At 40.2% G+C, this 27603-nt stretch overlaps 2 protein-coding genes across 2 annotated transcripts; one reads left to right on the forward strand and one right to left on the reverse strand.

Annotated features, from left to right (window-relative positions):
* Positions 1-6320: 6320 nt before the first annotated feature.
* gk5 (glycerol kinase 5) lies at positions 6321-17398 on the reverse strand. Its single transcript, XM_085377738.1, has 16 exons — positions 16988-17398; positions 16802-16895; positions 16209-16284; positions 16008-16101; positions 15686-15817; positions 13679-13754; positions 13223-13284; positions 13059-13132; positions 11974-12034; positions 11615-11741; positions 11440-11544; positions 11188-11282; positions 10710-10813; positions 9196-9255; positions 8768-8901; positions 6321-8175 (listed from the first exon to the last, which is right to left on the reverse strand). The coding sequence occupies exons 1-16, from the start codon at positions 17111-17113 to the stop codon at positions 8003-8005; spliced, it is 1593 nt and encodes a 530-aa protein (XP_085233864.1). The 5' UTR covers positions 17114-17398; the 3' UTR covers positions 6321-8002.
* Positions 16866-26806, forward strand: LOC146613701 (nucleolin-like). The gene is made up of 14 exons (XM_085377739.1): positions 16866-16941; positions 18215-18272; positions 20621-20773; positions 21444-21506; positions 21594-21717; positions 22431-22588; positions 24092-24163; positions 24250-24373; positions 24478-24635; positions 24939-25065; positions 25583-25743; positions 25826-25915; positions 26033-26156; positions 26251-26806. The coding sequence occupies exons 1-14, from the start codon at positions 16921-16923 to the stop codon at positions 26384-26386; spliced, it is 1569 nt and encodes a 522-aa protein (XP_085233865.1). The 5' UTR covers positions 16866-16920; the 3' UTR covers positions 26387-26806.
* The last annotated feature ends 797 nt before the right edge of the window (positions 26807-27603 follow it).

The following is a 27603-nucleotide window of genomic DNA, read 5'->3' on the forward strand; positions in this document are numbered from 1 at the left end:
ATACCTTTAGAGTTAAATCATCTTTTACTGCTCACATGTCACGTAAACACAGAGTTTTCAGACAGCAGCATTGGTGATTTATATAGAGAGTCTGCATGTCAATCATCATCTGTTCCAACCACATCAGATGACTTTGTACCCTTGATTTCCGAGCCTGCTGCACAGTCTATTACACATGAAGATAACATGGAAATGCCCCCTGAATTCTGTGATCTTTTTCTGAGAAACGTTTCACTATTCTACTTAAAATTGCAGGGTCAGTTTCTACTGCCTGCTTCAACCATACAGAACATTGTAGAGGAAATGCAGAACATGCATGAGTTGGGACAGACATACAGTTTGGGTAAACTTGCATCACTGTTAAAAGATGACACATCATTATCAGAGGAGGACATCAACAAAGTCTGTGAGTCTGTCAAAAGCTATGATCTTTTTTCTGCATGTCATACCGGGCCATTGAGGACAGTGCACTCCAGAGCTCAGATCTTTAAAAAAGCCTTCAACTATGCGGAACCAAAGAAAATATTTTTAGGGAGAGATGAAAACAGAAAAGATAGGTTTGCCTATTATGTGCCTTTAAGAGAGACTTTGAGATGTCTGCTAGAGTCTGATCTGTGGCAGAAATCAGAAGAGCCCTCTACTGAGCCTCCTGCTGATGTTCTGTGTGACATAAGTGATAGTAAGCTGTTTTAAATAAAATGATTTTTTTGGTCAAAACCCATTGACTTAATTGATTTCTATCCATTAACATCTTACATGAAGTATGGGTACCAAATGGTTCCACTGAAACACAGTGTGCTGTCACAATAATGGTGCTGTTAGTTTGGTACTTACGAAACACTGTATAAAAGTGTAGTATCAAGCAAGATCAGCTTCATATTTTAAGACCAAAGGTACCACTTGGTGTAAATTGACCTTTATTCACACTCTTTTATCAGACATCTTGGAAATGGGGGGCAGCATAAGGAGTTCCATTACTAAGGTGCTGCCGGACCTGTCTGCCTCAATCCTTGAAATTGTACTGGAGGCACTACAATCATTAGGAGTGGAGACATCTGAGAAACAAACCAGTAAGTATTATGATTTCATTGCACAATAGCCATGAAGGACTTTCTGTTTTTTCTATTATGCTTTGGCCAAGGTCCAAAAAGTACAATTAATCTATTGTTTGTGATATTGTTTTACAGCACCAAATATGGAAATTTCAAGCCAGGCCAGCATATCGTCTCCATCTGTTTTAAGGTTTAAGGGTGGTGGCACAGCTAAGACCCAAGAGTCTCTTTCAAGGTTAGTAAAGTAAACAGATTCAAGAAGATATTTTACACATTTCTTTGTCGTCTGTCTCTAAATCTTATTTTGTCTTTATTATGATTAAAAAGGTTTGTTTTGTTCCTGCCCTTTTCAGACACTGAATTTGAGCAGAAACCATAAGGATACTCAAAGGACCTGTGACTCTCAGGAAATGGTGAGATTTCAGGTCATAATCTTTTTTTTTCCATTAAATTAATTTCCCTTTTTCCCTTTACAATATTGCTGTTTTGTTTTTGTAAACAGCATCAAATGAGAGAGACAGATGAAACAGTTTCAAGACAATGGCAGGAAAAAAATGCTGAAGATTGAAACAAACCTTGGCTGGAAATATTTGGTATGTGTTTTACCGTAAATCAAATTGTTGAAAAACATTCAGCTACACTGTAACACAGGGAAACTTGATTTGCACTTATTTTGTTACTTTAATTTCTTGTCTCATTATTTTTGTCAGTTATTATTGTTTATGGTGTATGCCCTTCTTGTTTTCCTTCTGAATGCAGAAGGTATCTAGCCAGTCCACAATGAAAGCTTCGTTGCACCCAATGAGTCTTCTGGCAGAAATGATGGCGGCTGTATTCTTTGGTTTCCCTAAACATCACACCCTGCCTGTTTATACGAGGCTCTTCAATTAAGTCTGCACCCAAAGATTCAATAAGAGGTAAGCAGTGGTATTATTCAAGTTTTGCTAAAGAAAGATGGACAGGAGACACTAATCTTAATCAGCCGAGCTCAGGTTCATGTCCAGGTGAGCAGTTTCATACGCTATAAAATGTAGATTGAATGATAGGTCTCATCACCATGCATTCAGCCATTAACTTCAAGTTCTATGATAAATCAATACGAAACTTAAATACGTTTTCCAACAAATTATGATTGTGATTAGGGCTGCGTTGTCTATGTATAACTTTTACATAAGTAGATTTAAAGTATAACTATTGCCAAAACGCAACCTGGGCTGTTTTTTTTTTTTTTTTTTTACTGTATCGATTTTGATGTGCTCAAATTTATGCCCCGGCTCCCTAGTATTCCCATTCACTGGCTATTGACCACAAAACAAAATCACGGTCAATCTCAAAAACGGCTTGTTTGTCGTAATTATGCTTTTAGATATATGTTTGTCTCGTTTACAGTAAAAAAAAAAACAAAACTGAAAAAAACAGCCCAGGTTGCATTTTGACAATAGCTATCCTTTAAGAACTGTATATTTTACACTTAAGAAATCATTTATCATTAGATCTGGTTTTGGCAGCACGTTTTGTTCATTTCTGTGCATTTTGCTCAAGCACTGATCAAACTTTGTCCATTTTTTTTTTGCTGCAGAGGGGATCCTGCCAGTCCAAAGTGAACTCCTGATGGACATTGAAGTACTCCTGCAGAGCTTGTATCTTCAACACCATGCGCATTAGAAACTCCACCGAGTCCTTTCCTTCACCAAGGCAGGACCCAGTGACTCATTACTGTTGATAGGTCAGGGGCAGGTAATATTTTGTTTCATGTTTATTCATTCCTCCATGGATTACCAGCCATATATATGGACACATGCTGTATTCTCAAGATCTATGCTGTTTTGTAGGAATAGAGAAAATAATATGTTTAGTCTGTTTTCAAATGGTATGTCAAATTTTCTCATTGTTTATCAGTAATATTCTCTACCTTGGTTGTATATGAGCATCTTTAGATTTTTCTATATTTAGCGGTTGCAAATGTAAAATGTACGGTAAACCATTTATGTTCCTCATATTGTACTGTATTTTTAGCGGTAAAATACCGGCAGCTGTGGTTGCCAGGAATTTACCGTAAAATGTATCTGGTCAAAATAAAATGCTGTAATTTGTTATACAATTTCACTGTGTTTTTTACTGTCAAAGGTTTTAATAAGGTTTAACATATTTCTGTTATTTTTACAGTTATTTACAATAATAGGGTCTATCCTATTACTGTTAAATTAACAACAAATTACTGTAAATATTATATTATTACTTTTTTTTACTGCAAATATCCGTAAAAAGCTATGGAAAGTTGCATTTTTTACATTAAATTGCTGTATAATTGACAAATATATTTGGTTTTTTCTATCATGATTTTGGTAAAATAATACGTTGTCTACCTTAAAAATTAGGGTTACAAAACCAGTATACCGTATTGTCTTTTACAGATTCCACATTTTTTACACGGTATATTCCTGGCAACCACAGCTGCCGGTATTTTACCGTAAATTTGACAGATTTTTTTTTACAGTGTACGTGAGCTGTGAGACTGTTCACCACTACACTGAAATCAGCAGGCTATTACTGAAATACACGTGCTATATCATAAACTATGATATAAATAGGGAGGTCCTATTAACATGTTTAGTTTTAAAGGACACCTTCCTGCCTTTAGTCTCATTCATGAGCAGTATTAGTTTTCTTCTAACATCCAGAAGTCTGCACGATGTGTTTCATAGTTTGTAACAAGCCTTTGACAGGTAAACATAACATGACCGAAAAAGCAAAAAAAAAAAAAGAGAGAGAGAGTTGACATAAGAGAAAATGCTCTCAATTATGGAGACAGACAAATGGTTCATTTATGTTTGATGTGTGTTTATTCCTCCCTAAATATCGTAGGTGAAGTTTGCCATGCACGTCAGATTTTCCTGCGCATTTTTATACCTCTGCCAACAGACAGAAAAAAAAATCACATTCTAACAGACAGCTGGTGCTTAGAATACAGTTGAATAACTATTAAAAAACAGATGATATTTAGATGATAGTTCAGTCCAACACATGTGCCAGTGAACCATTAAACGTCTGTGAAACTATGCAGTTATGAAACGTAACTTTAACCTCAGCCAAACCGATTTGCTCAGTTGTAAATAAAACAGCGAAGTAAACGTGACCCGACAGACAGAACCTGAGTGAATGAAGTCCAGCGTTTAACCACTGAGAGCTAAAACTCAGCTGAGGTTTGAAAGCTGTGTGCCGGTGATTGGACATCAGTCGCTGATGAAGCTGGTTCGCCTATAAAGTGCTCTGTAAGGAAACAAGCTCCAGCAGCTCTGCGCTCGGGGAAAACACTATATTTACTTATCTTGTGCAGAAAAATGCGCTGACATTGCGTTATATCGAGCACCGGCTGCCCGGTTAAACTGTGACTATCACCAGGTAACGTAGGCGTGTTTCTTGAATTAGCAGCAGGTGTTAAACAGCTGACAGATGAGGAGGAGGATGCATGCAGGTAAACTGAGGGTCTGTTGAGCTGATCGCTGGTTTCGTGAGAAAAATGTCAGCTCGTTCTTTATGTTACAGAAGCACAGAGACACAAGACCAGGCGGAAAGAGACGATCGTTCGGTGAAAATGAGAATCTGCGAATGCAACATGTGGAACACGGAGAGTGGAATATGTAAACAAACCGGTTAACGTACCCCCTGGGTGCACTCTGCATGCTAATTGTTAGCAGAGCTAGTGAAATCTCTGAAAACATCTGAGCACTTTTGCAAACATGTTCTATGTTGACAACCTGACCAGACATACGGCGCGACATTCGCGGCTAAAACACTGTTAAAAGTGTAGCTGGTGACAGAAAAACGGGGTATTTTAAAACTACACCACCACCATTGCTGCCTGTGATTTGATCTGCATTCTGGGATACCTGGCTGCCCCAAGTCTACACAAGCAATCGATTATCTAGGATCGACCTGTTTTGACTTACTTTGCACGGCAACCAATCAAATGTTAGAGAAGCTGCATGGGCCGCGTTAACCCCGCCCCCTGAGTTTGATGGGTGAGGCTGACAGATAAAATTATTTCATGATGAGAGCCAGGCGCCAGGACTGCCAAAATGAAATAAATAAATATATCATTAAATAATTAATTAAATGTGTCAATTAATTAAATGTGTCAATAATTAATTAAAATGTGAAATACATAAATAATTAATTTAATGTGTCAACAATTAATTAATTACATGTGTCATAACTATTTATTTAATTAATTAATTCCAATTTTAATTAATTATTGACACATTTAATTAATTATTTAATGGTGTATTTAATTAATTCATTATGGCAGTCCTGGCAGTCCGTGCTTTGCTAGAAGATGACTGAAAGGAGGTTAGATGCCTGTGCATAAGGGGAGAAGTGGGGCTCAAACAAAAATCCGAAAGCTTAACTTCCAGCCCCCCCGACACTCTGCTGAACACTCCCAGTGTGTCACAGGGAGGGAGAGAAAAAAGGAGTTATATAATGACCCTTGATGCAGGGTTCAGTTCACGCGGGGGGAGGGGGACTGGAGTAGTGGTCGCACTACATACAGTTCCTGCTGTCAGCTTGAATTTGTTACAAGGCAAAGGGTGCACCAGGATTTCAGGCACAACACACACACACACACACACTTTACTGATTAGCGTGAGAGCCACCAGCAGCACTGATTGATGCTAGTCCTCTGTCACACACACACACACATTCGATTGCAAGAAAAGCACAGTGGCAATTAAATTATAAGAATTGAGTGAGAAAGCTGAGCTCGAGTTACAGTAGAAGAAGCATTTGTAGTGCTGTGGTGTTATGCAGACCATGGATCCGCATGATGTACACAAAAACTCACGACTGCTCTTCCTCCTGGCAAACACACACATACACACACAATCCTCCCATTGTTTAGGAAATCCCCCTTGTGCTCACTCAATTAGCACCTCCTTCGCCATACCAGCACCATGAGCACACACACACACACACTCCATTTGTTCTCTCAGTCACTCCATCCCCAAGCTGCCATAGCAACCCTCACAGCGAGGTTGCCCACATCAATGGGACTCAATCCCCAGACTCATCCGGCAGCCTGTGTTTCTGATAAACCCCCCCCCCCAAATCTCAGGCATGAGGCAGCAGCATTTCCCCAGAGTCCTTGTGGAGGTAAACACTTTCGGGCAGCATCTGCTCACTCACTCACCGTGTGTCACAGACACCTGTGCAGCTTGAGTGCGCAAGGCACCCAAATCACCACGACCACAACAGCTGATAATTCAGGTTTTTAATAGAAGCCCCTCCCCAGCAACAAAAATGCTAGAGCTTCTCATCCAAATCTTTTTACAATTACACACATTGTATTCATCTGCTAGGCCCTAGCATGTTGGAATGACACGTGCCATTCAGAAACTGAATGAAGTACAAGTCATGTCACACACGTGAACTGGTGTTAACTTTAGGGTTAGGCACAGTATTACACTTTGCAAGAGAACAGATCATCACACGGGGGAGCAGAACAAGTCAGGAAAGACATTCACAGTTTAGATCTAGTTAGTCATTTGGGCTTCATCATAATGCGATCAGAATTTTAAACTATGTCATCAGAGTTCATCAAGTCGAGATCAAGACTCGAGTCAAAACATTATCATATGACATCCCCATGGTTGTACTCCACACTAACAAAGAATAATCATGAGACATGGACTGGTTTGAACCCCTTATGACCTCACTCACAGCAACAAAATAACAGATCAAAGCATCAAACAGTACAAAATTAGACATTTTTGTGTTTATTACAGTTAAATCTAATACTTTTTCCAGCTCTTGTTGCCAATCGAGAGGTATATAATCGACTAATTGGAAGCATAGAATTAACATTAAACACTTAACTCCAGTCAAATTCCCACATACAGAAAAACAAACACATACAATTCGTTTTTTGTTCTAGTCATATTTAAATCTCTGAATACAGCCACTGAATATAATTTGTTGATCACACAGTAATTAATTTAAAAATAAAAAATAAAAAAAAGGCATCATGTATGACTTTACGAGGTCAACGTTCAGATTTAAAATTGGGAGGCAGCTGCTGCAAAAGTAAAACATTAAGCTGCACATATCGGATCTGGGCTTCCTTTTGTGCAGTCTGAGGTGTCATGAACAGAGGCTCATGTGTGAATCTGGGATGAACGCTTTTAACTCTATAGCTGCTGATGAACATTTGGCATGCGGTTGCTATGGCGACCTCATGATTTTTAAAAAGCTGTAAAAGGTGGTCGTCAGCACCCCCATGTGGGAAAATGTAAAAATCTCATTTCCGCTGCGGAAAAAAAAAAAAAAATACCGACTGAAATATGAAGCAGCACCAGTGACGTCCATCCTGGAATGAATGAAATGTGCTTGTAAACCAGCTGCTGTGTGCAAGAAGAGGAAATCAAGTCAGGGAACAGCAACTCCTGTTTGTGGACAGCAATTCAAGGCTGTGGCTGGGGAATCCTTTGGCTTGGATCTGACCTGCACTGCTGTGTGAAGTTAGTACAAGCGTGCCTTCAACTGTATTAATCAGTGCTGCAGCATCATGTCAGTGCATTTGTCCTTTAGCTTTACATTAGAGGGGCACTTGGAGAGTGTATCCTATGACAAGATCAATGCCCTGCTGCGGTCCAGAACGGTTTCCTTCCTTAACTGTGCTACACCTCTTCAACAAGTTTCTAAAAACGAAGCTAGGTAGATTATGTGCAAACTTGCAGACAAACAAGTGGCTGTGAAAACAGATCTTGGAAAAATAAAAAAAATCTGCTGTCATGTTCCCTAGGACGACTAAGTAACTGCTGGCAACGATGTTTTCCTTACATAAAAAAAAAAAAATTAACAAAAATCATCGGTTTACTTTCAAATGTCATCAGATCTGACATCCCCATCCTTCATGGTCACCCCATGGACTCTCCGTGTGTGTGCTTCAAGTGTCAAGGCTTGTTGTACCAATTCATGGAGCGCCGCAGAGCTCTCTCCCAGCTCTGGAGGATGGGGACGTACTCCCCGTTTGGGCTGCCGGTGCACTCCTTGTCTGCACATCGGGGCAAAAACTCATCGTCTGCACTCTGCAGCTTTTTCAGCTCCTCGCGCGTCCTCCAGAAACCTGCGTACAACACCGACACAAATATAAATGCAGAATCTAGCACCGCATAAGGTACGCTGTGGTGCAAAAAGAGCAATAAATGCTGGACAAATGATCTAATTATCTACATCACTGTGGACTGATCCACTTAAAAGCCATGTTCCTCATGATTCATTTTATTTTTCAGTCGTCAGCACCACCTGCTTCTGGCCTGTTATGAAACAGCCACAACAAATCAGCCATATTTTCTGGTTGATTTGATTAAATGCTGACTAATATATAACAATCTAATTACATAATGTGAATAATTAAATGGAAAACAGGTTATGTAACAAACAGCAAGGCTTTTTGCCTCTCCTGCCAGAGTCAGCAGGAATAAAAATAGGACTTTTGATCAAAACTTTTCAAATGGGCCTGTCAGGAGCTGTAATATTTTTAGAGAAAAACCACAGTGAAAGTAAGACCAGAGTGTCAGAGCATGATAGATCACTCCGTTTGTGCTCAACGTCATTTCTAAGACATCTTATCTTCACACGGCCGTGAATCAAATGCTCCTTCAAAACATTCGACTACAGTGCAAATATTTGTTCTGTTTAAATATTTATTTCCATACCGACTTCAAGTCCAGCGACAAAAGCAGCCCCGAGACATGACATCTCATGGTGCTGGGGTCTGGCTATCTTTTTACCAAACAAGTCTGAGGTCAGCTGCATGACGAAGTCATTGGAGGAAACACCACCGTCCACCCTGAGAGAGAAAGGAGCCGAGCACTCAATTAGATTTTCCTTCACTTTACTGTAACAGTATCAGGGAAACATAAAGCCATAATGCAAAGTCAATAAAGAAATGAACTGCATGAGTGGAGGCAGAGAACACAAGAGTCTATTCTGTTACGCCCAGTTTGTTGGCTAAAAGACAAACACTAAAATAAAATATCAAACGGGTGTCTGGTCTCTGTATGAGTTAAATGCCAACACACAGAGTTTTTATTGCATGTACAGTTACTACCTTCAGACTGACGAGTTAAAAGAAGTACTGTACCTTATCTTTGTGATGGGAATACAGGTTTCTCTTAACATTGTCTCATACAGCTGCTTATTTCTGGAACAGAATGTAAATAAGCATGAATGAGAATAAACAGTAAAGCAATAAGGAAACTAGAGTGCTGTGCAATAGTCTTGAGCCACCCTCATTTCACTACGTTGGACTCGAAAACTAGGAAATTGGTGCAATCATACATGAGAATACAGCTCTTAAGGCAAAAGAAGAGTTTGTACAATCCCAGCGTGATTGCAAGTCTGACCACCGTTAATCTTCAACACAATTTTTAATCTCTTTAAACACTCTTCAGGAACAGTTCTCCACAAATAAATAAATGGTAAATGGCCTGTATTTATATAGCACTTTACTAGTCCCTAAGGACCCCAAAGTGCTTTACATATCCAGTCATTCACCCATTCACACACACATTCACACACAGGTGATGGCAAGCTACATTGTAGCCACAGCCACCCTGGGGTAGACTGACAGAGGCGAGGCTGCCGGACGCTGGCGCCACCGAGCCCTCTGACCACCACCAGTAGGCAACGGGTGAAGTGTCTTGCCCAAGGACACAACGACCGAGACTGTCCAAGCCGGGGCTCGAACCGGCAACCTTCCGATTACAAGGCGAACTCCCAAGTGTTAAGGATCATTATCAGGTTAGAAAATGAAGCCACTGAGGCTTTCCAGATTTTTAAAGATCTCTAATTCCACCGTCTGAAATTCAGCCCCAAACCATGACACAGTCTCTCCTGTGTTTTACAGATGGCTGTGGACACTCACCTCTCTCCTGAACTCCTTCATACATTTGGAACCAAAAATGCCAAATTTGCATTCATCACTCCATCGGACCTGTTGTGGCTGATTTTTACTCCAGTACTTGTGTAATTTGGCCTACCTCAGCCTTTCTTCCTTTTTGAAAATACATTTTTTTCTCATGTCTTCAGGACATGACTTTCAGATACACTGTATCTGCTAGATAGTTATTAGGTCGAACATTTCTTATTCTGTCCTCCACTTATCCAGTTTCCTCAACATTTCTAAGGATATACTTGCGCACTCTTCCAAAATATGCCAAGGTTTCAGCTAATAGCTCTTTGGGAGTTATTGTGTGGTGCAAAAATATTTGATGCCAATATAAGAAGTGTGTTATTTAACATTTTCATAGATTCTTCTACAGAAATTGAAAAAGATTACGCGTTTTTGTGACCAGCTGCTACTAACAAAGTTGTCTGCTATGAGTAGACACAACACTGGTTCCTCCCTTGAGTTAGGTGCCTTTTTAATACTTGAATGATTTACAGATCAGTTTTAAGCAGCTTACCAAAAACTCCAAACACGGCTAAAAATGGTCGGGTACAAGGACAGGACTGAGAAGGAGTTAAAAAAAAACAAAGTTTTTCAATAAAAAAAACTTTGAAACTTGCTCTTTGCTCTTGGAAGCAAAAATATTTACCAAATGAGTGATAGCTCAAGACTTTTGCACAGTATTTAATCTTTTGAAAATACCTCACCTGAAGGCGACTGACTCCAGAATGGCCCGGACCAGGTGGCGTTTAGTAGTAGATGGTTTTAGGCCCATGAAGGAAGCGCATGCTTTTGGATCATTCAGAGGAGCCTTTAATAAAACATTTACACCAACAGTTAATAAACTGCAGTCGTTAAAGAAAGGATGAAAGAAAAAAAAGGTCTCTAAACGGTCTTTGTGTCTTAAAGTCAAGCTCAAAAATTGTTGGTCAGCAGACGTGCTGTTACGCAGCTCCTGCAGGGTTACTGTCGAAAAGTAGCTTTTGCGTGTCTAACTATAAGCATTTAGCATCCAGCATAAACACTTACAAGGGCGAGTTCACAATGGAGGGCAGCAAAAAAAAAAAGAGACACCATGTTACAGAGAGATAAATAAAATAAAGAAATGAATGAGTGTTGAGTTAAAAGAAACTACACGTAATAAGAAACACACGCTTACAGCAGAAAAACAAAAAGTGCACAGACCTGCAGGCCGCTGAAGGAAGGAACAAAACACACTCCATCTGAATCACTGACACTGTAAGCCATGGTGCTGGTCTCTCTGACATCAGAGAAGAGCTCTGAAACAGCACACACACAGGTGTCACACACAATCCCTGGTTCTGTCCGTCACTGCCACGCTCAGTGTTCAGTGTGGAAGAGGAAAACCGACTATGATTTAAAGATGGATGAATTAGTCCTGCGTGGTGTTTTCACACTATACGCCTCACTGCTCACCCAGCTTCTGTGCCCATTTGATGGCGGTCCCTGTGTCGGCTGCATTTCCCTCTGCCAGGTACACCACCTCTGAGCCGATCTTCCACCCCACAAGAGGATACAGACCTGTAAAGAGAGGTCAGAGGTTATGATTAGCCTGAATGGGTGAATATGAATGTATGTGTGGACTCTTTACCTGCTACAGATGTATGTGGTTTGCTCCCAGTGTTTATGTCCATGAAGGTGCCTGTTCCCATGGTGATCTTCACATCACCAACATCAAAGCAGCACTCTCCAAACATGGCTGCCTGTTGGTCTGCCATCTAAGGCACATGGACAGAGGAGATAATTGAAAGTTTTGATGACAATGAATGTTGAAAACTTGCAATTAAGGGAAGTGAAGTAGAGTGCAGGGATGACGTGCAATCAGCTGCTGATTAGCTAACTTTGCAAGACATCTTTGTTACAACATAATGGTGGTGAAATCCCAGGTTTAAGCAGTTAGAGGTTTGCAATGCAGACAAGAGATTGTGTGACGGTCAGATGTTGACTCACCACTGACATGATAGGAATGGGCACGCCAAAGATGGATGGGTCTGTGGAACCAAAGTCATGGCTGTGGTGTCAAGACAAGAAACCGGAGAAATCAGACACAATGCATCACGATGCTTCCTTCTCTCACCCCAAGCGGTCGTGGCTGGGGCCGCCCCTCCCTGAGCCTGGCTCTGCTGGAGGTTTCTTCTCGTTAGAAAGGAGTTTTCCCTTCCCACTGTCTCTAAAATGCTTGCTCATGGGGGGAGGGGTCATATGATTGCTGGGGTTTTCTCTCTATGTACTATTGTAGGGTCTACCTTACAATATAAATCACCCTGAGGTGACTGTTGTGATTTAAATCAAATTGAATTGAATCGTCTCACAGTCTCTTTCAGAGCTTTACTCTAAAGGCAAACTGAAGGCAAAGGACATAACGAGATGCTCCGCTTTATGCTTACTGTATATTGCAAAGGTTGGGTTTAATTGAATCTTTAATTATAACTCTCTAACTAACATATTGAAGTGACTGTTGACAGTGTACATTTTCAGTCAGTGCATTTGAACTTTAATGTATACATTTTTCTTATGCACACACATGTTTGCTTCCACCAGCTGCAAGAAAGCAAACATGTGAGTCACATTAAATGTGATCATGTGGGATTGTGGCACACACTCAGTGTTTCTCAAGAAAAATCTTTTAGAGAAAAAACAGAAACAAAATGAACACAATCTCTTTTCCCCCACTTCCTTGCATATTATAACACTGTGCATGGATAAAAGTTGGGACCCATTGATCTATATATAAATAGGTATAAAAAGAAGGACTCTTGGATTCTCTGCCAAAGTCAGCGTCTCATATGGAACCGCATTAAACATTGATAGGTTCTTCCTTTATTGATACTCACTGTCTCCACAAAGTTTCATTAAATTTAGACAGATAGACTTTGAATCAAACAAAAAGACAAACAATAACAAAAACAAGCATGTCTCAGACTCAGCAGGGACATAAAAAAAACATAGAATACAAAGACAAATGTGATCATGTTTATTAATATGAGCGACTTTTGCTAAAACATGAACAAACTGGAAGCGAATGGTCCACTCACCCTGTATTTTCTACTTTGGGGAAAATAGAGAGCGGCAGGGACACAAGAGAGGAAAGAAACCCACTCCAGCACATCTATGAAACAAGTCACATTACAGGGATATAAAAAGACAAACTCAAACCAACCACAGAATAAACAGTAAATAATTATGACTGACACCAGACCTGATAAGAGTCGAAAATCCCTGTTGAACTGGCATTAGAGTAATCGGTGGCATGCAGGTGTCCTGAAACAGATTAGGAGATGCATATAATCATTCTCTAAAAGAAAGGTTAATTAACAAAAAACTCGAGCTGCTTGTCACTTTTCCAAATCTCCTCCCCAGGAGTGAGCCGAAACATTCCTGAGGAATTTCAGCCAATCAGTGACTCAGTAGGATTGATAAGACAAAGGACATTCTGTCTGGGGATTATTATCCTGTTAGGAACTGTACAAAAATCACAGTTCACTGCACAAATCTTATATTACTGAACTTGTTTTAGATGTCACTGAGTTCAAGAGACTAAACGAGAATAGCTAGAAAAAAAACTCTCCCCTGAAAGGAAAGAAAAAAAGAAAAAGTGTTTTTAGTCTAGGCTTACTCGATGTCTGGGAAACCAAGCTAAACAATGCAAACCCACCTTTTGTGAGTTTAAACAGGAGCCAGCTGTCTATTGTCCCAAAGCAGCAGTAACCTTCATCTATTGCTTGACAAACCTGAAAGAAGAAAGAAACACGACGAGGCTGAAAACAGAAGAATGCTGTGGGCCATCTAATACTGAGGCTTCTCCTTTCCTTTTTTATTAATCAACTCTTTGGTTCATAAGGGCATCAACACAAGTTTATTTTTACATAAATAAAAACCTCCCTCCTGGGGCGTAGCATGTTTGTGTTTCTTAAGAGGGACAAGCTGGGAGCGAGGGTTCTGCGCAGCATCTCAAGCGTAATTTATGTTCCTGTAAATGTGTCAGTCTGCGTACACGTTTCTGTTCGGACAGCGAGACCTGAAGGCTTTTCTCCCATCACAGCCGTGCTCCCATGCAGTCCTCCAAAATCCTAACTGCATGTCGCTGGATGCTGAATGCTGATTGGTTGATAAGTGGGCCAGAGCAGGAAAGCGGAGTACACCGGGAACGGGAGAAGCATAAAAAAAACAACCAAACGAACAAACACACAAAAAAACGTAAAAAAAATAATAATACAGAAGCTTTGAGAGTGGCTGCAGTGGACTCTTTGTTTGACTTCAGCGCTTTGTATATTTGAACCTTGCTCTTCCCTGCAGGTGGCTGACGGACCACAAACAGCACACAGCAATCAGCCCACAAACCAGTTATACCACATACTTTGTATTCTGCCTCCATTAACAACAGAGTTCTCTGTAGGTAGACGGGCCATCCCCTGATTGGCGGTGGACTGTGAACATGCAAAGCATAAATTCCGCTTTAGCCGAGCTGTCCTCGGACTTTACTCTTCTGGACAGAAATCTCTGATGTGTCCTCAATCTGCTGGAGCCACTCATCCACTTTTAGGGTTATAGCTCCTGATGCTGGTGTTACCACTGGGACCATTTTGAACTGTATCTTCCACATCTGGTCCAGTTGTTCCTTCAGCCACTGGCACTTCTCTGTTTATCTCAGAATCTGGTGCTTAGGGTTTGCTCTTCTGCCACCATTATCAGAGCTTCTGTGCTGTCCTTAAAGCCAACATTTTTCTAGCCCCTGCTGGGATTTCTTGATGTCAGCCACTTCCTCTACCTGTCGATGGTACATCCCAATGCAGGCTTTTGGTCTTTTACAATGCTTCCTCCTCCTTTCCCTCACCATCATCTTTCTTCAACTGCCTGAAGTATTCTTCATCTCAAGTGGAACCATCTTCCTAACCTACTCATGCATCCTCCGTCACCGTCTAATCCTTGCCTCACCTCTTTCCGCTACTTGCACAGCCTCAGGGTGTCAGATTTTGGGTGGAGACCTCCGTCCATTGTGAGCAGGTTTTTTGTGTCTTGACATATCAGTGTATCTCCTCCTGTTTAATATTACAGTTGAGTATTAAATGACTTGTCTTAGATCTTCATTGTGGAACCCAAAGGACTGTGGGTACTTGTAGCTGTTCTATGTGCTTGTCATCCTGCATTCTCGAAAACCTTTTGGTGTGGATCACCTTCCCACACTCTGACACCACTGAGTCACACTTATTCAGGCTGAGGATCAATGAGTCAATGTCTCACTCATGCCGGTTGTACAGCTTGATGTTATCCATGCACAGGAGATAGCTGATTATTACTCCACAAATCTACTTTGAATATGTATTAAAAATACATACAGACTAGTGGTTGGAAAATCCTTTACAAATGGTAAATAGTTATTTATTCTCTTATACTGATGGTAACAACTGTAAGAGTCTAACCCTAACCCTTAATAGTAATGAATGATTTGTTATATTCCGTCAAATATGAGGGAACTTCAACTTTTCAGTGCATTCACTGTTCCTGAATTCATCGTTTAGTTGTGATTTTTCACACATAAACGAATTGTTTGATTGCAATTAAACAGTGGCCCACATTGTTCCCAGTTGTTATGCATGCAAATGTGTGCAACTGTGTTACTCTACTTTTGAGCACAAGCCCGTTAGTTAACCCTTCCACGCACCTGTTTGTAATGTGTCAAGACCCAGACGAGGCGAAAAGTGACATGCTGAGTGGAGAAGACGATGAGACTTGCTGCAAGCAACCGTTTCTGCCTGGTAACAAAGTAGAGGACCTTCATTGCACCATGGATTGCCTGAGATTTTTGTAAAAACAAACAAACAAATAAGATGGATAAACAAAAAGCACATCCAGCACTGGTTGAAAAGAATTTTGAGTTTACATGGGAACATCATATTTATTTGAAATTTTTTACTGCCTTTGCCTTTTAAAGTCCAATCTATTGACTAAAGATCATGAAAGATAGAAATGGGGAGCAGCCTCACTTTCATGGTGCAGGATCTGTTCCAGGACTTCACCAGGTCTGCAGCTCTCTGATCCTGCCAGCTGATGAAGTTGTGGAAAGGAACCCCAGTTCTCCTGTCAAAGCGGAGGAGGAGATGAGAAACAAGCTAGAGGAAAAGCCAGCGTAGGGCATGAATTATTCAAAGATGTGCTAAAGTAGGTATGTGAGCAAAGCTATTCACCTGTCCCATGTTGTGAAGGTACTGCGCTGAGTGGAGATCCCAAGGGCCTCTACCTGGTGCATTTGTATTCCTGCATCTATATGATCAGGACAGCAACACGAGCACAAAACGGTTAGGCAGAGAAAAAGAAGGACAAGGATCGTTTTTCTAAAAAAATTCCAACATAAGACATTCACATTGCAGTAAATGATTAAAAAAAAAGAACAATTAAAAAAAATCTAAAAGCCAAGTGTGCTTAACTGGAATATCAGTATATGATCTTTCGCACGCAATTTTCTCTTTGACAACAAAACTAAATGAACTATGGGAAACTTCGGTAGTGTTTTATCTATTATGCTTGTATTACAACATGCCTAGAAATGGTTACAAAGCCATTTCTAAGGCTTTGGGACTCACTGAACCACAGTGATAGCCATTATCCACGAGATTTCCAAGGTACCCTGACCTAGTGCAACAATGGCAAATAAAAGAGTTTATCTTTAGATTCAAGTGTGACCAATATACAAAAAACCTTAGAAATCAGGAAGGGGACAAACACTTTTTCATGGCACATCTCCGGATTGACATAAAAGTAGGAATTGGAGCAGATGTACCTTGCACGGCTCCTTTAACCACAGAGATAAACCCTTTCCACAGGTCATCTGGGTCCATCTCCACATGTCCTACCTCTGGATAGAGGAGCACAACCTGGGGAAAGATCAAGTTTGTGTGGATGCTGCATTTAATTTACCAAGTAGGTGGTTTATGTGAGGAATTAAAAAGGCAGAACAGCTGAATACCTTTGTAGAGCATGATCCTCGGATCTTTGCCTCCTTGTCATAGACGTGGCATCTGATTGACGTTGTGCCCACGTCCACCGACAAAATGTAGCTTTCCTTCTTGAAACCGTTCCTGTGGCTCCCCATTGTGGGAAAGTGTGTCCTATTTTGTCTCAGTGCTGTCCCACGCCATTTGTGATCAACTCATTGTGGTCTTGTGTACAACCTGAATTGCTCGTTTAATCCGATAGTAGCTTATCTGCACCGGGTTTCGTGTTGGGACTGTAACTCCACCTTTGGACTCGGGTTCCAGTTCAGCCTGTTTGAGTCAACAGATTGCTACAGCATGATTTTCCAGCAGAGCAAACATTCGCATCACAAATTTTTGTAGCTAAAAGTGAAAATGGGTCCAAAGTTTGGCTGGAGCCGAAATGCTTTTCACAAGTTCACCAAACTCAAAAGTTAAGCTAGGGCTAACTGGCTAGAAGACATTTAAATAGTAATTAGCTTCCAAAAACATCCCCAAATCTGTCTAACCGCTTTATTCTAACCTTCTCTGTTTCCGGGATCTACTCCCCTCACCGTGCGGTAGCGCAAACGGTAGTCTAATTATCAGCAAGGAATAACGAAAGTAGTAGTCGTAAAACCGCGTAAACTTATCCGAAAGCGTGTTTCTGTGCGGGCATCCGTAGAGTACATCGTACGCATGCGCAGTACGGTACTCAAGTCCGGTAGCATGTGGATGTTTTCATCCTAGCACGCGTGTATGGTTCTGACTGACGCTACAATTGTTTCAGCCTGTGATTTTGTGCTATTTAAAGGTTTAATATGGCAAAAACAGACGTAAGAGTTATACCGCATTTGTGCAACTTACACAAACAGGCTTTGATGTGATAATAATGCATTGTGTTAAGCGTTTATATCACGTTGTTTTTTGGGGTCAGTGCGAACTCAGGAGCTAGCAGTCGGTTAACTTGTGAATTATCATAATTAAAATTGTACAAAACATGAGTCTGATTATAGTCGAGTACTCGGATATGATACCGTTATTACATTAGAAAGGCCAGCTATTTAGGGAAGAGTTAATTTTTCTGTCTTTAATGATAAAAATGCTAAAAGTAACACGAACATCTCTGCCGTTAGCACAGTGTTTTGTCAGACATCGCAAAGGAATTTACAGACTTCAAGTTGGGTTTTTGGTAAACGTAAATGGTAAATCGTTCACTGAAACTGTTGTGTTTGTTTCAGGCTACGAGACGGAGAAAAAAACAGAGCAAAGTTGTACAAGAGGACACAGCTGACACTGGCAAGTAAATCCCTATTAATATGTAGAAATTCACAGTAAACATAACTGTTTGAGCTGAATAATGTTAGTAACTATAAGTCCTTCAATCTTTATGATCTCAGCGGACACTTTATAAGGTACAACTGGCGTATAGTTTTGCCTGCACAACTAACTTACTGTTTTGTGGCACAGATCCAACAAGGCGATAGATACATTGCTCAGAGATTTTAGTCCATATTGATATGACAGCATCACGCAGTTGCTGCAGATTTGTTAGTTGCACAGTTGATGTGAATCTCCTGTTCTACAACATCCCAAAGATGCTCTTTTGGATTGAGATCTGGTGACTGTGGAGGCCATTTGGGGAGTGCAATGAAATTACTGTCATGTTTAAGAAAGCAGTTTGAGATGATTTGAGCTTTGTGACATGGTTTGTTATGCTGCTGACAGCAGCCATCAAAAGATGGATACACTGTGGTCATAAAGAGATGGACATGACCAGAACAATATTCAAGTAGGCTGTGGTGTTTAAACAGTCCTCTGGTACTGGTACCAAAGTGTGCCAAGAAATTATCCCCAACAACATTAAACTACCACCCGCAGCCGGAAATTGTTGATACAAGGGAGGATGGAGCCATGCTTTCATGTTGTTTATGTCAAACTCCGTCCTTTCCACCTAACTGTTGCTGCAGAAATAGAGATTCATCAGACCAGGCAATGTTTTTCTTACTTCTATTTTTTCCATTTTTGGTGAGCTTGTAGCCTCAGTTTCCTGTTGTTAGCTGACAGGAGTGATACCCAGTGTGGTCTTCTGCTGTTGTAGTCCATCTGCTCCAAGTGTCAAGATGTTGTGCTTTCAGAGGTGCTCGTCGGCATTTTCCTGGTTATAACAACTGACTATTTGTGTTAATGTTGCCATCTTATTATCTTAAATCAGTCTGGCCATTTTCCTCTGACCTCTGACCCCAACAAGGAATTTTGACGCAGAGATATTTTCTTTTTCAGACCATTTTCTGTAATCATAGTGATGATTATGTGGGAAATTAATAATTAATCAGCAGTTTCCACTCAGATCCACCCATCTGGCATGAGCAATCATGCGACATTCAAAGTCACTTAAACTTCAAGTTAAGATGACTTTACGTTTCCCAATTCTGGTGCTCGGTTTGAATTTGAGGGGCGATCGTGGCTCAAGAGTTGGGAGTTCGCCTTGTAATCGGAAGGTTGCCGGTTTGAGCCCCGGCTTGGACAGTCTCGGTCGTTGTGTCCTTGGGCAAGACACTTCACCCATTGCCTACTGGTGGTGGTCAGAGGGCCCGGTGGCGCCAGTGTCCGGCAGCCTCGCCTCTGTCAGTGCGCCCCAGGGTGGCTGTGGCTACAATGTAGCTGCCATCACCAGTGTGTGAATGTGTGTGTGGATGGTTCAAGGTTCAAGGTTCTTTATTTGTCACATGCATAGTTATACAAGTATAACACACAGTGAAATGTAACCGGAGCGGAGCGGTCAGGAAGGCGTCTGGACGTGGCCGCGCCATCTTGTTATCATGGGTGGATGACTGGATATTGTTACGGATTCAATATATTGGGGATGGATACAAGAGGAAAAGCCAAAAGAACAACACTGGTCCAGCCGGGTTGAGTCAAACGATGATTTTAATGATCACACGCGTGGGAGATGGACACCGTACGCAGACAGCATCAGATCTCAAAATGGTGGAGCATTGATCAAACTCTTATAGCCTCTTATAACCTAATCATAAAAGCCTAAACACATTCTTTCTCTCACACAGCGCCTAAGCTACGACCTTGGCTCCCTGTTTATCTGCTCCTGCTGAGATGGGGCAGAAAACTCCAGTATGTTCTGTTCTCTTCTAATCAGACAAATAAGGCGATGACTTTCTGCGAACAGTATTTCTTATAACTCAGCAGTATAATGCATCATAAAACAATATCATTCATTCACAATAAATCAGCAGTCTAATGTAATGCAAATCAGTTTAACAAATGCAATAGTTATCACCTTCTTCTAATTCAGGAGAATAATGCAAACTAAAACTACATAATAATTCACAATCTTTAATTAGGGGTCTAACATGGCATAAAATAATATTATAATCCCACAATATGTAAAGCGCTTTGGGGTCCTTAGGGACTAGTAAAGCGCTATATAAATACAGGCCATTTACCATTTCAGCAGGACATCTGGATCATGTCCACCTGCCTAAATTCAACAGCGGTGCTGCCATGTAATATTTGATTAGATATTTAGTGGACAGTTGGGCAGGTGTACCCACTGAGGTGGCCGGTGAGTTACTGTCACACAGGGTGTCTGCACTTGAGCTGTGTGAGTAATTAAAATATCTTTTCAGATCGTCAGACGGACACTGTGATAAAAGTTAAAGGAAATGCCCCCACAGTAACTGTATCCTGGAAGAAGAAGAATGAGGAAGGAGAGGATGATGACACACAAACGACACTTGATGCAAGCGATCAGATGACTGCCGAAAAGATGACTGGTTGTGGTAAGGATGTTCACTGGATGTTACTGCTGCATGACCAAAATCTTTCAATATCCTTTCTCCTCTGAAGTGTGCATGTGTAATAATATAAAATAATAAAGTCTATCTGTTGCATTTCATACAAGATTTTTAGAGCGCTGCTTCCGATATGAAACACGAACCCCTTCCACTGATGTCACAAAAGATCCAGTCACAACAGTTAATTTACAGCATCTTTAAATGATGGCAGGTCTGCTTTTACTAGATGAAGAGACCCCAATCGACCCCAGCCTTTGTCAAAGTATTTTCAAAGACATAAATATTATTCTTCAAATGATAAAAGCTATTGCATGCTATAAAATTGTGATAACAGGCGTTTAAGACCAAACCCTCCAGAGACCATGAAGCCTTAGCTGGCAGAAGTAGTTGTGTTTTATTGGCTGTGGCTCAGGAGGTAAAGCGGGTCGTCTGCTAATCATAAAGTTGGCGGTTCACTGCCTGCCTCCTCTGGTTTTCATGTCGGAAGTGTCCTTGGGTTGGATACTGAACCCTAAGTAGCCCACACTGCATCCATTCACCCAGTAACCGTGTGTGTGTTACTGGGTGAATGAGGCTTTTGGTAAAAAATGTTCTTAGAGTGCAGTTAAAGTAGAAAAGTCCATTTAACATCTGTAATACTTTCTGTCCTGTGCAGTAAATGGGAAACAAAAAGCAGTTAAGAATCGCCCATCCAAGAAATCTAAGGTGAACAACGATGGTGAGGACTCATCTTTATCTTGTACATTACCTCGTATTCCTGGAGAGGCTTCACCTTCACATGTTTCATCCCTTTATTCTTCTTTAGGATTTCGTATTTGTGTTGGCAACCTGAACAAAACTAAAACCTATCAAGAAGTCAACGTGTCACTAGAAAAATACTTCATGTCGCAAAGCCTTCTGTTTCAAGACATTCAATTAGCCCAATCCAGGTGAGTGTTTCTGTTTGTTTCTTTGTTTATGTGATTTGTTTTTTTCATGTTAAGTCCTCTAAAAGGTGTGATGAAAAACCTCTTTGCCTGTGAAAGCAACAAATGTGCCTGATCTGAATTTAACGGTCTTCTCCTGCACTGTGGGACAAATTCCAGTGTTATTTTTAGGTTGCTGTGAAAGTCCTGTGTGACTTCTTGGAAACGTATTTGCATTCTCAAAACTGACCTAAAATTTGCACAATATTCATCTTTTGTGTTAACGTAACTTAACAGTTTTGCTGACGGTCATTGCTCATAAAGGGAGCCGACTTTTTGGTTAAATCACAAAGACAAAAATGTTCAGCATGTAGCTGCTGTGTTAAATCTAAGCTGTAAGTTCATGGATAAGGAGAAAGGCGGTTCGTCCTGAGCTGTGTCAAGGAGAGCGGTGATGATCAGTGAGCAGCAGTATGGCTTCATGCTGAGAAAGAGCACTACAGATGTGGTGTTTGCTTTGACAGGCTGACAGTTGAGAGTGCATTATAACTTGTCAGGTTAACAAGTTGCATATTTAACACTTCATAAAAGCCCCCAAAAATTAGCAATGTGGAAAATGAAAGTATGCACAAGAAAAACATCAAAACCTTTTCTTTGCCCCTCCTAAAAAATATTTTCTGTGTTTTGTAAATTTTGCTGCTAGATGAAATAACTGATATGAATGTGTGCTGTTGTAGGAAACATGCTTTTCTAGATTTGGCCACCGAAATGGACTTGACGAAAGCGTTGGCGTTAAATGGAGAGATCCTTCTCGATAAGCCAATGAAAATCACCAAAGTAAAGATCACAAGTGAGGACAAGGCGAAGGTGAACGCACGCTCACTGGACAAAAAAGGTAAAATAGTACTGTTAATTGATATCAGACATGACGTTTCAGACATGAGTTTTTCATGGTTGTTTATTCTTAAATAATCTTCATTTGGTTCTTATTTAGTTTATTTAATTTTTCTTGCAACATTTCCTTAGTTGTTGGTTTAATTTGCTGTTTTTATTAAGAGTTTTATTGTCTCATAATTTCCTCTTTGCCTGACTTCTGCATCTTTCCTTTATGTCAAGTTTACTGTTGTCTTTGTTTTGCTGTTTAGTTACAGTTCTCACTTCCTGTTTCTTTTTGATAGTCACTTCTTTTGTTTAGCATCTACGTCCTTTGAAAAATTCCTGATAATTTGCAGCTGTGTTTAGTTGCCTTCCTGTTCCCCTTTCCCTCATTACTGTCTGTGTTTTTATAGTTTCTCTCTGTCATTATATTAATGCTGCTATCCTGTATATATTGTACATACTATTGTTTGAGTACTTACGATTGTTTTTTTTGTACTTTTTATATTTTACATTTATATTTATTATTGAAACTTGCACCAAGGGAGTGGCACTCCAATTTCGTTGTACTCTGTACAATGACAATAAAGGCTATTCTATTCTATTCTATTCTATTCTATTCTATTCTATTCTATTCTATTCTCTCCTCTTGGTTGCTTGTTGTCTCATTGTGCCATATAGCGTTAAATGAGAGGACTCAAATACACTCTCTGCAGACAGACTTAGGCTACGTCCACACGTACCCGGCTATTTTTGAAAACGCAGATTTTTCTATGCGTTTGCGCCTTCTGTCCACATGTAAACGGCGTTTTCGGTCACTGAAAACTGAGATTTTTAAAAACTCCTGCCAGGGTGGATATTTTCGAAACCCAGTTTTTGCATTTACGTGTGGACGAGGTAAATGGAGAAAACGCAGCGTCAAAGGTGTGCGCATCTTTTGACGTCACACTGTGCGTCACGTTATTGTTTCGGTGAAATGAATATATACAATGGCGGACGTAGACAAAATACAGTTAATTTTACTCTCTGCAGTGTTTAAATGCTTACATATGCATACACATTCTGCTTCTATGCGCCATCTTTGTTTACGCTTTCCCACCCAGGCTTATTGACTTCTGATTGGCCAACATTTCTACACGGATAGGAATATAGCGCCACCTGCTGCTTTGGCATGTTCCTAGCAGCGTTTTCCTTCATTTCTGCGTTTACGTGTGGACAGGATTATTTTTTAAAACGAAAACAGAAAATCTCCGTTTTCAAAAATACCCGTGTACGTGTGGACGTAGCCTTAGTAAAAAGAAAGCACCGCTGTATTGGTGAGGTGGGTTGTCCAAAGAAAATGACAACATCCTCACAAATTCCATCAAAGAAAAAAGTAAACTTAATCCAAAAATCAGGACTCAAATTACTAAAGGAATAGAAGATGAAAAAATAAATAAACAAGAATACAAAGTCCATAAGCTGAAAAACCTTGACCAAAACCCAGGACGATGGCGGTTACCACATTTTCTATCTCTTGCAGTAAATGGTAAAAGGAAGGCAGAAACCGTCATTGAGGATTCCCCATCAAAGAAAGCAAAGCGCATCAATGATGGTATGAACTCATTACTGCTTGTCTTGTAAGATATCCAGTGATCCTGAAGACGCCTTTACACATCTCGCTGCTTTATTCCTCTTTAGGATTTTGTCTTTTCGTTGGAAACCTCAACAGCTCTAAAAATTCTGAAGAACTGAAAGAGTCACTAGAAAAATATCTCATGTCACAAAATCTTCTGTTCAAAGACATCAGATTGGACCAATCCAGGTGAGTATGTTTTCTTAATTTATGCTTTATTTTTTTATTTTCATTTTATTTATTTATTTATTGCTGCTACATAAAGTACATAAAGTGATTTTCTGCTGTTACAGGAAACATGCATTTGTAGATTTGCTCTCAGAAATGGACCTGACTAAAGCCTTGACATCAAATGGGGAGGTGCTGCTCGATAAACCAATGAAGATCGCCAAAGCAAAGATCAAAAGTGCAAAAAAAGTGAAGGTGAAATCTCCTGAACTAAAAAAGCAAGGTAAAAATGACCAAATAGATTTGTTTAATGTGCGTTGATTAAATTAATGAACTTCTTATCGAACTTTAAGAATGTGCATTTGTCACATAGTATAAGAGATGGATCTGGCCTCTGGTAGTGAAAAACCAATGTGGAAGTTCCTTGAGCCTTCCAGTCCTATAGGAATCTGTGGCAATGGTCATTAGCAGGAACCTTTGTAAACACTTTCTTAGTGAGTTTAAAATATAAAACATTGTGAGGATCAAAATAGTAATATAAGCTTTATATATTTAAAAAAAGTGGAACTTTCCTGTATTTTTGCAGCCAGAGATGCCAGATGTTTGTTTGTAAAGAACTTGCCTTACAACGTAACGAAGGAAGACATTCTGAAGGTCTTCCACAAGGCCATCGCCATCCGGTTTCCTGGTGGAACTGAAGGCCCAACCCAAGGGTGAGAGTTTTGAACAGGAAGTTGTCAGATGAGGAAGTCATTCATTACTTGTTTATGCTTTGAAAGGGGGACCTATTATGCTTTCATGTTAGAATGGTGGAAGTTTATATTAAAGCTGAGATTCTAATGATGAGGTCATAATGTGTACAAGTAATCCCTGTGAGCTAAAAGTTGAAGCTTGAATCTGCTTTAAACTCGTAGTATGATGACGCCACCAAGAGGGGATATCCTTATATGGTCCTCTTGCAATGGCTATGGCAAAAGCCCCACCCACCTGCTGTTTAATCCTTTTGTTTATGACGAAGAGCCAATCAGAACCAGGTTAGCATAAAGGCTGTTAGTGAATGCGCTAAGGCTTAGTATTAGATCATTAATGGTATTTTTAAAAGGGAATCAGGCAAAGCTTTCTACGAGAGTTCAAAGAGATAACATTAAAGATATTAAGCTGAAAATTAATATAATAGGTGCATTTTTAAAGATTGTTTATAACAAGTGAAATGTCTTTATTTTTCAACAGAATTGCCTTTTTGGAGTTCAAAAACACAAGCATTGCTAGGAAGGTACAGAAGCAAAAACAAGGAGTGACGATCCAAAAGAGGGTTTTGATTTTGAACTGTGTAGGAGAAAAAGGTGCTTGTAGAGTCACTAAAGCTGATGTGGAAAACAAAAGGAAAAAAGGTAAGTGAAATCAGTGAAGCTGTTTGAATATTCTTTTTTAGTAAATTTAATGTGGACTTTGCATGTTCTGACCTCCTTACAGATAAAAAGGCCTTGCAGTCATCCCAAAATATTGAGGCCGGCAAAAAAGAAGCCAAAGAAGAATCGTGTGAAAAGCCAGAGAAAGCAAAGGGTATCATCTCATTATCTTGATGTTTTCAGATTGGCTGCTTGATTACAGAAGTGTGGCGTTTGTGATGTCAGTTTGAGTAAAACAGCGGCGTTAAATTATTAAATGTTTCTTTTCTAGTCCTGTCAAAAACACTGATCGTCATGGGCCTCGCTGAGAAGACGAGTCCAGAGATGCTCAAAAGTGTCTTTGAAGGAGCCGTCAACGCAAGAGTCACTGTAAATAAGAAAGACGTTTCAAAGAGGTCTGTAGTGCGAAGCTGTCTCTTTACTGTGTTAACTGCTTAAACTGAGTTCACGATTCTCACTTGGATGCATTTTACATTTCATTTTCGTCAGGTTCGGCTTTGTGAACTTTGGCAGCGATGAAAGTTGCAAAGCTGCTAAAGAGGCTATGGAGGACTGCGAGCTAGATGGCTGCAAAGTGACTATCGCTTATGCATATCCCAAGGGTAAAAAAAGTCGGCGAGCCTAAGGAGGCTTGGAGGGGGATCCCGATGGAAAGTCTGCAGGTCTGTAAGCTGGCAAAGAAGGAAGAAAGTTGACAGGTGGAAGAGCGAGGACAGGAGGAAAGACGTAACCTACTGCCTCATAAAATGCTCATTATGGAGAGGTCAGCAGACTATAGTGTAGACTGTGTGATCACACACAGAGGGATGAAGTCCCCTTTAGCTTCACTGTAGCGCTTTACTGTCTTTTACTTCATTGTTTTGTTTTTGTTTTGCTTCTTTGCTCAAACCCTGAATTAAATCCACTGTAGTCCACAGAGTTTTTCTTCTTGTTTGTTAGTGAGTACAACTTGATGATGCTATTTTCACTTTGGGTTAGATTTTCTACACCGACATGAAAAGTATGTAAAGAATAATGTACCTAATTCAATTCCAGTACCAAAAAAGTTGGGCCACTGTGTAAAATGTAAGCAAAAAAATAAAATCCAGTGATTTTCAAATCTCGTAAATCTATATTTTATTCAGAGTAGAACAATTCAGTTCATTTTTATTTTTATATATCGCCAAATAACAACACAGAAAAAGAACATAGAAAACCTGTCAAATATTTAAACTGAAGACATTTATCGTTTTAAGAAAGAAAAATCTGTTTGAGTTTGACGGCAGCAACGTGACATGTTCGTGTTTACCACTGTGTAGCATCCCGTCTTCTTTAAGCAACAGCGCATAAACATCTGGGAACTGAGGAGACCAGCTGCTGAATTTGGGAGAAGAATGTCGTCCTATTGTTGTCTCGGTGATTGTAGCTGCTCAACAGGCCAGTCCAGATCGTCACTATGGAGCTGCGCTGCTGTAATAGATGCAGCACGCGCTTTAACATTATCCTGCTTAAGTATGCAAGACTTTCCCTGAAAAACACGTCTTCTGGATTGGAGCATATGTTGCTCTAATACCTGTATATAGCTTTCAGCATTGATGGTGCTTTTCCTGATGTGCAATCTGGCAGTTCCAGAGCACTAATGCACCCCCATACCATCAGAGCTGAACTTAGCTGAGAGAAGACGACGGTAGTGCCGCCTGAGGTCCATTCGCAGATGGTGTATTATAGTTTGCACACACACAGATTTCTCCAGATTATTTTGAAGATATTATGTACTGTAGATGATGAGATATTTAAAGAATAGAGAATTTCAGAACGGTGAACCTCTGCCCGTCTTTACGTCTGAGAACTTCTGCCTCTCTA

Source organism: Diplotaxodon limnothrissa, linkage group LG18 (genome assembly GCF_057381915.1).
Source record: "Diplotaxodon limnothrissa isolate DT_005_m linkage group LG18, D_limnothrissa_male_GT1.1, whole genome shotgun sequence".
NCBI classification, from domain to species: domain Eukaryota; kingdom Metazoa; phylum Chordata; class Actinopteri; order Cichliformes; family Cichlidae; genus Diplotaxodon; species Diplotaxodon limnothrissa.